At 39.5% G+C, this 12781-nt stretch overlaps 1 protein-coding gene across 4 annotated transcripts in view; it reads right to left on the reverse strand.

Moving 5' to 3' along the window:
• Positions 1–12781, reverse strand: part of LOC105478298 (sortilin related VPS10 domain containing receptor 3) — a 612041-nt gene that overhangs the window by 48080 nt on the left and 551180 nt on the right. For all 4 annotated transcript variants that reach the window (XM_011735416.3, XM_071069164.1, XM_011735417.3 and 1 more), the window contains 2 exons: positions 4741–4854; positions 1382–1553 (listed from right to left, as the gene is read on the reverse strand). In XM_011735416.3, the coding sequence (XP_011733718.1) occupies positions 1382–1553; positions 4741–4854 (286 nt within the window). The remainder of the gene's footprint in view (positions 1–1381; positions 1554–4740; positions 4855–12781) is intronic.

The following is a 12781-nucleotide window of genomic DNA, read 5'->3' on the forward strand; positions in this document are numbered from 1 at the left end:
CTTGGTCCCCACCCTACCACCATCACATTGGGCCAACACTTTGGATCAACACAATGCACTTGACCACAAAACAAAGATCCTATATGAAGAAGAATATCATTGCTCTGTTCATATATGAAGATGAATGATAGAATAGAGAAATACATCATTTTGGAATTATGAGCCAATCCTTCTGCCCAGTGAATGTGCACTCATCACAGTTTCACTTTCCATCTCTTCCCCCATGGCAGCCCAGATGTGAATGAAATATTGATAGGTGCTCTCTTGCCCCACACACAATGTCAACTATCCTTGAGTTTATGAATATAAATTAAAGTGGAAATGAACTGGAGGCAATTCAAATGGATAAGATCATGACTCTTCACATCCATTCAAGAGAAGGTTTTTATAGCTGTGGTCCTGGAAACTCCCTAGTGGAAATGTGATAATGACCTCCTCTGAATCTTAAAGTCCTTTAATTCAAGCACCTGCTATAAGTGAAGGCTGAGAAATCTGTCAACCCAGGATAAGGAACCTTCACCACCCTGTCCAGTGTGCTCCTGACTTTAAAGGTTTCTGAAGTGCTCATACTTGTGAAAAAAAGACTCCTGGCCTGTTTTGCCTTCTTTCCAAGATCTCAAGAGCACAGAGCAATTTGCATATAAATTTAGAGGGCTATGTCAATCAGGCAAGCCTTCCTGCTCCACCACTCAGCAAAGAGTGCCTTAAATGCCTTAGTATAGTAAGCAATTCAACAGCTTATAAAAGAAGCAGACAACAGAGATATTCCTATACTGGAATCAATGTATGCAGTCTGATTTTACTGCCCAGATTTCAGAAGACACTAAAAAAGTGAAAGAATACAGCATCTAGCTGATAGAAAAGTAACTAATACCACACTCTTTATAAAGATAACTTTAAAGGATTTCAATAATCTTCCCCACCCTCACGCTCATACTTTCAAGACCTTGTGAAAGCTTTGTGGGCTTTTCTAATCAGTGGGATTAAGGGTTAGAATAAAGCAAAAGAGGCTCCTAAAAGCAACAGATAAAATTCAAATTTCCTTCCTCTGGCCAAGTTTACAGTTTATGGTCTTATGGTAATAAATATTCTCTCAGCAAAGCAGACTTTAATGGAGACCCTGAAGAATATATCCACATCTGCATGCTCCAGAGGCAAGCGGGCTCCCACTGCAGACTGGGTCTTTATTGTGGGATAAAGGGAGAAAGGTCAGTAAACACCCCAAGCCCTCTTTCACCCTTGTCTGTCTTCTTTCCAGAAGTTTCAGCTTCTCACCATTGACTTTGGTGCAGGGGTCTCTGGGAATGTAAGATCTTCTTTTTCCATTCTGGGAATGGTCTGGTTGGGAGTTCCGACCTCAGAGAACCAGTCGAGCACCTACCTCCTCCATGAGGATGATGAAAGTTGCATTGTGCCCCTGCTCTGCCACCAGGCGCCCATCGGTCGTCACCACATGGAGGCCCCGAGGGGCTTTCCCAGGGCACATCTGGGCCTTGGCGGTGTACTTCTCTCTTAGCCCATCTGTGCAGTTGTTGGACACAATCCGCCGATACCTAAGTAGAATTGACAATTGATAGTGGTTTGTGTCGAGTGTGTTGTTGCTGTTGTGTGTGTGTGTGTGTATGATAAAGGGAATGTAAGAGAGCAAGAGCAAAACAGGTGCTTCACACAGCGGCCCCTAGAAACCAAGTCTCAAAGAAGACAGACAGACATTTACGAAGCTGAACAAATGCTGAGGACCTGCTATCCCTCCATCTTGGGAAGAGTTGCTCCTTAAACATTATTATTGATCCTACCTGGTGAGCCACAGATTGGATCAGTGTCTAAACCAGACAAGAAAAATCAATGTCTGACTCACACACAACAAAAGAGGAGGCAGACTCATTGGACTAGGGAAATGGGAAAAGCAGGTGCTTCTACTTGTGAGGGACAAACCTGTTTCTATCTCCCAGAGGCCATCTCCAGCTTTCTCTGTACCAGAAAGCAGGTAGAACATCAAACTTTTTCTAACTCTGATTAATCAGAAGGCTGCTACCTATCTTCCCTATTCCTCCAGGGCATCATTTCTTCCCCTAATGCCTAATAGCCCTTGCTGTGGAGCCACTGGGCTATTTCAGAGCACATTTTATTTTCTCCTTGCTAATATTTCATTTCTCACTCAGCATAAACACCAGATTAGAAACACAAATTTGAAACTCCTATTCAATCTCACTATGCCACTATGTAAAATTATCTTATAGAAGAGGTAGGCATGGGAAAATCACCTGACAAAGCACTATGACCTTCTGTGACAAGGACATCATTATGTACAATGACACCATGTCATCTTCCTTGCCCACCAACCCCAGCACATGAAGTCAAGCCAAGAGCTTTCCTACAACCCTGATCTGCATGATGGGCATATTTCCAGGCACATGACCATCTATAAGGCTGCACTGAACATACAAATGTTCTGGTAAAACCACGTGAAAGAAACATACCACCACTATGACCATCACCACCATCATCACCAGCAGATTATCACCATCATCATCACCATTACATGCTCATTACATTTTGTCTTCTTTCACTCACTATGTCAAGAATAATTAACAAATCCATCTATTTTGCCTTCCTATGATGGTTTCAAAAACAGAGAAATTTATAATTATTTTTGAATGATATTAGTCTTTCATCATACTTGACATTTTCCCTAGATCCCCTCAGCCACCCCACTGCTGAATTACACCTCCATTCAGAGATCCCAGGGGATATTAAGCAAATGTTGTATGCCATTATTGTCTTAGATCAAATTATGATATAATATCTTGCATATATACATCATTTTTGTCAACTGAGCTTATAATGGGTCTAAAGTTATTCTGGTTAACACAGCACCACTTGTCCATATGGTAGCCAATATGGTAGCTCACCTTGTGGCTACTGAGCACTTGAAATGTCATTGGTGTGACAGCTGAAATGATAATATTTTTGAAATTTTGGGTTAAAGAAAACATTATTAAAATTAATATCACCTTATTTTTTACATTTTTAATGTGGTTACTAGAAAATCTAAAATTACATATATGCCTCACATTATAGTTAATTTGGTCATCACTGGTCTAGACAGTCAAGATTTGTAATCAATATATACTTTCTCAGGATGTATACTTACAAGATACTCAGTTTTTACTGATGATAGCTATTTCAGTGGGTACCACGTCCTAACACAAACTTGATATCATCTACTCTTCTTTTTCAAGTTCAGTTGGCCATTAACTCAAGCTGGTTGATGATTTGTAAACATAAGCCAACATTTACACAAACTGGAGGTATTGGTCAACATCTGTAGCATATTTGCTTTCTTTTTTTTTTTTTAATTGCCATTCCCTTTCATTCTCCTGAATTATTTTGTTAGCTATTTGGGATTTTGGCATACCTAAGTTGCTTAAAATGTGGTGTACCTACACACGTCACATGATCCTATGAAATGTTTTAATTCAATTCTTTTATAATTCTGTTTTAACCTGCAATCACATTCAGCCTAGGCCCTCGCTGGGAATTTGGTGGCCCAACTAATCACTTGTGCCCATAATACTCCCTTTCCTCAAACTTCCTGGCACTTTGTTCTCTGACACCACAATCTCTTTAAGTTCATGCTGTAGGATCTGCAATTTGAATGCCTTAAGTCCCTAAACTATACTCGTACAATTAAATAACAGCAAAGATTCTTGAGTCTTAGCTCAGGCTCCAGGAATAGCCCTCCCAGCACTAAATAGTTGGCATGCATTTCAGAGTATCTCAGACCAGTCGGCACTTCTTTTTCATCATATTTTTTCCTTTGTTGACATCAGTTAGGTAGATAGTACCAACACTATGTTACAACTAACTATGGCAAAAGCATCAAGATGAATAACTTGACTGAGATGACAGAAGATCCACTGGGAGAGTTAAGACTGGCATCCAGAACAACTCAGTCCCTTGCTACTCAAAGAGTGGTCCAGGAACCAGCAATATCGACATCACATGGGAGCTCACAGAAAAGAAGAATTTCACCCCCATCCCAGATCTCCCAAATCAGAAACCGCATTTTAATAAGATCCCCATGTGATTGATAGGCACATTAACATTTGAGAGGTGCTGTCTTAGACCACCCATCCACTTGCCAAATCTGTTCTTGGTTATAGAGGCAGCAAAGGAAAGGGAAAGACAACAAATCTTCAAGAAAATGTTTTTCAAGCATCTGAAAGAGTAACTGATACATGAACAAAGAGATAAACACGCATGTAATTTGAGAATTCCTGAAAAGCGTCCTTGACATTTTTATTCCAGGAATTCCTAGAATGGAACTTTGGAATTTTCATTTTAAGTTTTCAGCATCAGTGTCAGAGAGTTTCAGTTCATCTTTCACTAGAAAGTACTGTAATATCTGCACATTACTCGTATTAATTTAATTCACTTGAGTGTCAAGGAATAAGCTACATGTCCTTCCAGAAGAGAAGGATTAACTAAAACAATAACTATGGTCTATCATAAGTAAATATCCAAAGGTATTGAAATCTGGTTGATCAGAAATCTCTTCTGATGCTCCCCAAATAAGTACTCTAAGCTAAAGAACTCCTCACTTCCCCTCAAATGCCATTTGTTATAAACAGACTCTATCTTCACTCCATTGTATTCAATAGCAATGCATGTCCTTCGGCCCTAGTTTAGAGAAACAGGAAAACAAGTGAGCTGAGTTCCTGAAGGTGTTTTACTTACCCAGTGCTGTTAAGGTAGCTTTGACCAAGGCTGCAGTCCTTTGATGGGGATGCTGGATTGTACCAGAAAGCTGGGACACACTGGCTCTCCCCATGTCTCTCATACCCATAGTCACTGTCAGGAAAATGAATATTGCATAGTAATACATATGTACAAATGCTAAAGTAACCACAGGCACACACAAACATATACATGTCCCTATTGCCATCCAGAAAGTCCTAACACATTGTTTTAAATATCCCCAGTGAGGGTAAATATTCATATTTTGAAAGTGAACTTTTAGCCTTTTAAATAATTCCATGTCATTTGGAGTCCAGTCGACAGAACAAAATAGCAACTTAGCAAATAGAAATTCTAGGTTTAAAAAGGTATTGATACAAATAATGTGGCAGGTATATTGGCTTGGGAGTAAATGTGGAGGATGCTGTCAAAAGTACATTTTAAGTCACAGCAGAATTATTGAAATAAGTACATGACAACAAAGACAATGATTTACCCTCTCTGAAACAAGTATATGCATGTCCATTCACATGGACACATGGAGTCAGTCAAACTTTTCCTGACTAGATAAAATAAAGGCCCCTATTTCCCTAAAAATAAAACAAAACTACACTGTAGCTCTTTTTGTGTGTTTCTTTAAAATCCTAGCCATAATAAAATGAAGAAAGTCTGCTACGATTTCTTTCCGCTTTTCTCCCTGATGAAAAACAGAAAAGGAACAGAGCAGTGTAGAGAAGGAGGTCCCCTATCTGAAGTACAAACGGTGTTTCCCTACTTCTTGGAGGTTCAGAAGCCTCCTGGGTGTGTAAATGTCAAAGTAGAAGAACAATAAAGTACGTAGAAGGGATTATTGCTCTTGTAGCCAACCAGAGTCATTGAGGGTAGCTTCACTTGGCAGAATTCATGTTTCTAAGTTAAGCATCATAGGGTTTTCTGAAACCCACCGATGGGGCAAAATGAACTGGACATATAAATATTAATCCATTAAGTGTTAATAAAACATAAAGCAGCAGAAAAGAAGTTGCTTTCTCAGAACCCACAGCTCCTTTCTTTTTCTGCTTCCTGCATATTCTTTGAGCCAAGATTTTGTGGAAGTTCAATGAAAACAGAGGCAAATTGTCTGTGTGTGTATCTACAATAGGAATGAAGGGGAGAGGGGACTGAAAATTTAAATTTAATTCCACATCTATTTATAACTCAATATGTGCCCTGCCCTGTAAAATAATAATAATAATAATAATAGTAATAAACTTAAAAAGGTGTGACAATCCCTGTCCTCAAAGGTTTTCAGTCTTTGGGGGAGAGAGATACAGCATACCCCAAACACGACTAAAGAACAGAATAAAACGATATGCAGCACAGCACTAAACAGTACAGCTAAGAAAGAACCAATTGATTAATGAGATCATACCCAATATCTTCCCAGTCTGACCCCACCCCACCTTCTTACCCAGCTTCCCATCAAACTCTTAACTGAAGACTTCTAGCCAACCTTTTCAACCCTCTTTATCTTTTTATATGTAATCCCTCAGGCTTGAAGCATTCCACTGTTTTCTATGTTTGGTAGTTTCCTACTTATCCTTCTTTAATATCTAGGTCATAGAATGCCATCGCTGGTTCCCCAGACAAAATCTTTGGGGTCATAACCTGTTGGTAACTATAAATGGAAGCTACAAAAGAGCAGAGATATTCGTCAGTTTTTATTTGTTTGTTTGTTTTTGACCAATAAGAATTTAGAACAGTACCTAGGACATTTCAGGCATTAAATATTTATTGGGCAAATGAATTCCAATTACATTAGAAGGCAATTGCAGCTGGGCACAGTAGTTCACACCTGTAATCCCAGCACTTTGGGAGGCCGAGGCAGGTGGATCACCTGAGGTCAGGAGTTTGAGACCAGCCTGGTGAACATGGTGAAACCCCGTCTCTACTAAAAATACACAAAAAGTAGCCAGGCATGGTGGCAGACGCCTGTAATCCCAACTACTTGGGAGTCTGAGGCAGGAGAATCGCTTCAACCCAGGAGGTGGAGGTTGCAGTGAGCCAAGACCGCACCACTGCACTCCAGCCTGGGCAACAAGAGCGAAAACTCTGTCTCAAAAGAAAAAAAAAAAATTATCCCATTGCATTACATGGTTGCCATTACAACGGTCTCTGCAGGAAGACTGTGAGCCCATAACGGATGCCACAGTGTGGACTGCAGAGAGTCGCCCCAAGTGCCCAACAGATTCCCGTGGAGTTAATGTGACAAGAATCATGCATTGCTACATAGAAAGGTGGAACTTTAGATCAGTCTTGATATTGGCATGTTTAAATGAAGCTGGAAGGAAGGAAGGAGAAAGAGACATTTCTGCCAAGTAAATGTTTTGGCCGAGCCTCCTGATTAACTACTGGAGATCTCTCAGCCTGACAGTTCATATGGACTCAATGTTGTGCCAGCTTGTAATAGCCCATGAGAGCTCACAGTTAACATCTCAGAAATGTTGCAAGCTAATTAATGGTTGTTAAACAAAGCCACTATTAAAAATGAAATTGTATGAAATTTCAATTATATAAATTATATTACAAAGGTAACACTTAAAACATATATTCCTGATTACTATATTTCAATATTATATACAATATATACTATATTATATAAAAACTATTCTATCATTCTAATGTCCATGCTATTGAGGTGCTTTACATCCATGTATCTGTATGGTGGGAATATTATATAATGTGTGGTACTAGCTCTCTCTCTGTATGGTGGGAATATTATATAATGTGTGGCACTAGCGATCTCTCTGTATGCTGGGAATATTATATAATGTGTGGTACTAGCTCTCTCTCTGTATGGTGGGAATATTATATAATGTGTGGTACTAGCGATCTCTCTGTATGGTAGGAATATTATATAATGTTGTGGTACTAGCGATCTCTCTGTATGGTGGGAATATTATATAATGTTGTGGTACTAGCTGTATGGTGGGAATATTATATAATGTGTGGTACTAGCGATCTCTCTGTATGCTGGGAATATTATATAATGTGTGGTACTAGCTCTCTCTCTGTATGCTGGGAATATTATATAATGTGTGGTACTAGCTCTCTCTCTGTACGGTGGGAATATTATATAATGTTGTGGTACTAGCTCTCTCTCTGTATGGTGGGAATATTATATAATGTTGTGGTACTAGCTCTCTCTCTGTATGGTGGGAATATTATATAATGTGTGGTACTAGCGATCTCTCTGTATGGTGGGAATATTATATAATGTGTGGTACTAGCTCTCTCTCTGTATGGTGGGAATATTATATAATGTTGTGGTACTAGCGATCTCTCTGTATGGTGGGAATATTATATAATGTTGTGGTACTAGCTCTCTCTCTGTATGGTGGGAATATTATATAATGTTGTGGTACTAGCTCTCTCTCTGTATGGTGGGAATATTATATAATGTTGTGATACTAGCTCTCTCTCTGTATGGTGGGAATATTATATAATGTTGTGGTACTAGCTATCTCTCCCCAGTTCTGCGTTCACTCATGTCAGGTTGGTAGCTTGAAATCTGCCATGATGGGAATATGTATGATGATCAGCAGATACCATTAATCAGGGAGTATTTATTTGTTTGTTTCCAGAGAGCCAGCAGTTAAATATTTATTAGCACACTGCTGGATCTCTTATTTCTCTCTTTTTTTTATTTTATTTTTTGATACGGTGTCTCGCTCTGTCACCCAGGCTGGAGTGCAGTGACGTGATCTGAGCTCACTGAAACCTCCAACTCCCAGGTTCAAGTGATTCTCCTGCCTCAGCCTCCCGAGTAGCTGGGATTACAGGCACCCACCATCATGCCCAGCTAATTTTTGTATTTTTAGTAGAGATGGGGTTTCGCCATGTTGGCTAGGATGGTCTCAAACTCCTGACCTCAAGTGATCTGCCCACCTCAGCCTCCCCAAGTACTGGGATTACAGGTGTGAGCCCATGTTCCTGGCCTGAATTACTTATTTCTAAGCATTATTTGTCTGTGGAAATATTGGGCTGTGGTGTATCCTTACTACCTTCTCGAAAATTCTCCAGTTGTTTTCTGAGGTAAATCTATTGAATGTCCTACTAACCCTAGGGATTACCTTCCTATGAAGGAAGGGTGCTCTCTCTTAAGCAATTTTAAGAATGAAAGAAACATCTTAATGGCCTTTGCTAAATGTAACTGTGTTTAGCAGTTCTGTTCAGCTCTGCTACCTGTTGGCAATGCAGTAATTTTAAAAGGTGCACCAGGCATGTTGCTTTGCCCCAAAGAGTAAAAGAATTTCATTAATATTTAACAACATTAGTGGAAGCTGGCTGCCTCCAAGCTGTGGACGTCTTCATTAATTTCTCCTAAACGTATATTAAAATATCTCATACAGCCCAACCTCCTTCCTAGCTCCGAAGTCTGCATGATTAGACACACAAGCAGTTCCAGCTGTTGCTCCAGCTTCCTGGGGAAAGGCGTTTTTCTGTTGAATTGTGAAGTTTGGACAGAATGCACCAGAAAGTTTGATTTGCCTCGGGGAAGTCTGCTGCTGCAGATTCTGCAAACATACACACATTTTCCTTCAAGAAATAAGTCACCTCTACATCTTTCTCCACTATAACAGCTTTAGAAGTTTTGAAAGTTTAGGAACAACTTTTTCATTTCTAGGAACCTGTATGTCTTCTAAATTCCATCCAGGGAAAAGGCTTAGATTCTAAAGGAGGGATAGCCAGGACAGTGTAGAAATAATAATAATAATAATAATAATAATAATAATAAACCTCTGCGTGTCAAAATACGAAGGGATACTTTTATTCTTGGATCCAATCTCCTAAGTTGGTAGACTGGAAAAGAAAAGCAAAAAGGGGAGAAATGACTATGCCAAAGATTGTACACAGCTGCCAGTGGCAGAGGTGATAACAGAGACTCCTGATCCCTGTTCAGCATGAGTCCAATCCCATGGGGCTCATCAAGGAGACCCCTAGTCCCCAGGAATGACATTCTGAGACTGTTGGAGCCAACCAAGGAGTCATGGTCTCTTCCAGACAAGCTGCAGGGGCTCTCAGACCACTCACAGCCATATCACAGCCTCCCTGATTCCCATTTCTCCATCCTCCCATCTGCCAGTTGAGATTCCAGTGCTAGTGATCTACAGGCACCCTGTTCCACTTTAGCAGGCAGGATAGCATGGTAGGTTTGGGATTAGGCAGATAGAGGTTCTTGGTAGGCATGGACTGAGCACTCAACAAACACAAGCAGGCTCAAGAGCAACAAAAACAATGGATTAATCATTAACATCATCATTTAGCTAAGACATAAGCCCAAATACAGCCGTAAAGAAAGATTATAATTATATCCAAACCATTTCAGAAATTGCTTGGAAAATCCAACAATCATTCCTCAAATATTTCTCCTAATTTAATTCCATGCTGTCCATCTGCCTTATCCCTTTACTCACCAACAACCTTCTTATATATCTGTTTTCTTTAGGTTTATGTTTTCTTCCTGTTTTCTCAGTCTCTTATTTATTTCTTTGAAGTACTGCCTATTTTTCTTTTCTTCCTCAGCAGGAAGTCTACATAGTCCCATCGCCACCTCCTGCAGGAAGCCTTCCATGATTACTTCAGTCCACAGTGATCTTTTTGTTCTCTTTGTTTTGTGTATCTATAGCATATACAGTCAGAACTAGTGCTGTTCAATAGAACTTTCTATTATAAGAGAAATATTTTATATTAAGCTAATATGGTAGCCCCTAACTAGTGCAATGAAGAAATAACATTTTTTATTTCCTTTTAATGCAAATAACCACATGTGACTATGATAGTTTTGGACAATAAAATTCAGCATTATACTATTTTCTGCTATGCCTTCTTTTAGTGCAATAACTCTTTTGTATACATTGTTTATTGTCTTATTTATCCTCTGACTTGTCCACTATGGAAACACATCCTTGCTCGTGCTCCATACGCAGAGTACTCAAGCTTACTCTGGGGAGCCACTAGATTAATGTACTTCGGATACATCTGAATGTATGTGCTGTGACACCCCCAAATCTCCTCCCCTGTCTTCTACATCACCACTTGATAAACTTGCTTTGTGGACGTAGTGCCGTATGGGACATGGAGGTAGCCTGTAAAACATAATAAGACTCAGGACTCTGAAGTCAGAATAATATTATCCTGAGTGAATTACTTAACATCTCTGTGTTCCATTCCTTTATCTGTAAAATGTCTATAACAGCAGACTCTCCTTCTGGGAGTTCATTGAGAAGATTAAGATAATTCATCTCAAAGACTAAAACATCTGCTACATAGTAGGTGCTCAGTAAAAGTTTTTGTTGAGAGAGAAGTTAAGTGAATGAGTGAAAGAAAAGAACTCCTGGGCATAATAATCTCTGGTTCAACCTGGTTTCGTACTGAACAAGTGAATTCAGGTCTCCTGGAGGGCTACTGCCTCTCAAGAGCCCTCCTTTGACTGTAGAGGAGCCCCCTCGTGCACCTTTTCTGACTGCCTGATGGTCTCTAATAACCTTTACTCTCAATAAGGATTTGTTCCTGGTCCTTATCCAGCGCCATGATGGAGGTTGCTGCAAAGTGGCTCTCTAGGGTACGCTTGAGGCTGGCGGATTTATGAAGCTCTTATGTTGAAACATCGATCTTTATGCAGAATTCATACTTATTACTGATACTTGCTCTGCAGAAAGTTGTGGAAGTGAATGTTTTGCTACAAATAAATGCTTCTGAGAATCTAGAAAACCTCCTCTTTTCTCGTAGAAGAGGGACAGAGGTAGAAGATATCTTCCCTCTGTGAATCCAGGTTGCACTCCTCAATTCTTCCACCAATGTGAAGACATTTAATCCATCCTCCCCAGTCTTTACTCTTCCCTCCCAAACTGATTGAACTAGGTGATACCCTCTCTCTGCTGTCTCTGAGGCTTGAACTTTTCCTAGATCAGTCAAATGAACCTGCCCTGATTTGGCCTAGGGAAACATTTAAGTGGACTGTGCATGATAATCACTGGTACTAAGTGCACTGGGCATTTCAGATGCCTTTGCTAATAATACTTCCTGCTAGAGAGGACCACTGAGAAGGGGACAAGGCTATAGGCCATATGCTGATTTCTGCATTAGCATTAAAGACCAGCAAACAGACAAAATGTATTTGATGGAAAAACTGTATCTTTTAACCAATCACTACGCTTATTGAAGTTAACTTAAAAACAAGAAGACAATTTCAAATATTCAGTCTCATTGTCCCCCCAAAAATCACTGTAAATAATTCAGAAATTTCAGTAATCAAAAACAACTTCACCCCTACTCAGTAGTAGTAAAAAAAAAAAACTTTATAGGCCATGTGATTTTGTGTGTGTGTGTGTTCTGAGATTATGACCACAAACCCAGCATCAAGCCTTGTCTACTTCTCCACTCTACTCAAGTGGCTCTTCTATATTATTTTTAATATGAGGTGTGATTGGCTACAGAAATGCAAACATACACCACCTTATATGTCAAAAAAAAAATTCTATAAAATATTTTTGAAGACCATACACCTATTATGATTCTAGTACCAATGGTCAAAACTACTTCAACGGAAATTGTTTTAGTGTTAAGGAAATATTCTACCTTATATTTCATCAACAGCAGTAAACCCAAGTCATTTGGGGATGAGTTTTAATTTTAGAGTAACTAAACTTGGAAACTCTATTTTTTTTCTGAAGCAAAATGAATCTAAAATAATAAAGACTTGTTTGATTTCTTGAGAAATGGCAGGGTGTGGAGGAGAGAATGTGAATTTAACTAGATCTGCACTTGAACCCGGGCTCATTTTCTCCCAGGGATGTAACTTCGATCAAGTAACCTATATCCAAGATGTTTCTTCTCATTAAAATGGCAATAATAAAGATCCTGACATTACACGGTCTTGGATCCACATAGTACCTCTACTAGTGCAAGTATGAGACCCACAGAAGGCCTGGTAAAGGCTCCCCTTCACCTCTCCCACCATGCTTTACTTACAGTTGCATTCTGACAGCACTCCCTAAAG

Source organism: Macaca nemestrina, chromosome 9 (assembly GCF_043159975.1).
Source record: "Macaca nemestrina isolate mMacNem1 chromosome 9, mMacNem.hap1, whole genome shotgun sequence".
Taxonomy (NCBI): Eukaryota; Metazoa; Chordata; class Mammalia; order Primates; family Cercopithecidae; genus Macaca; species Macaca nemestrina.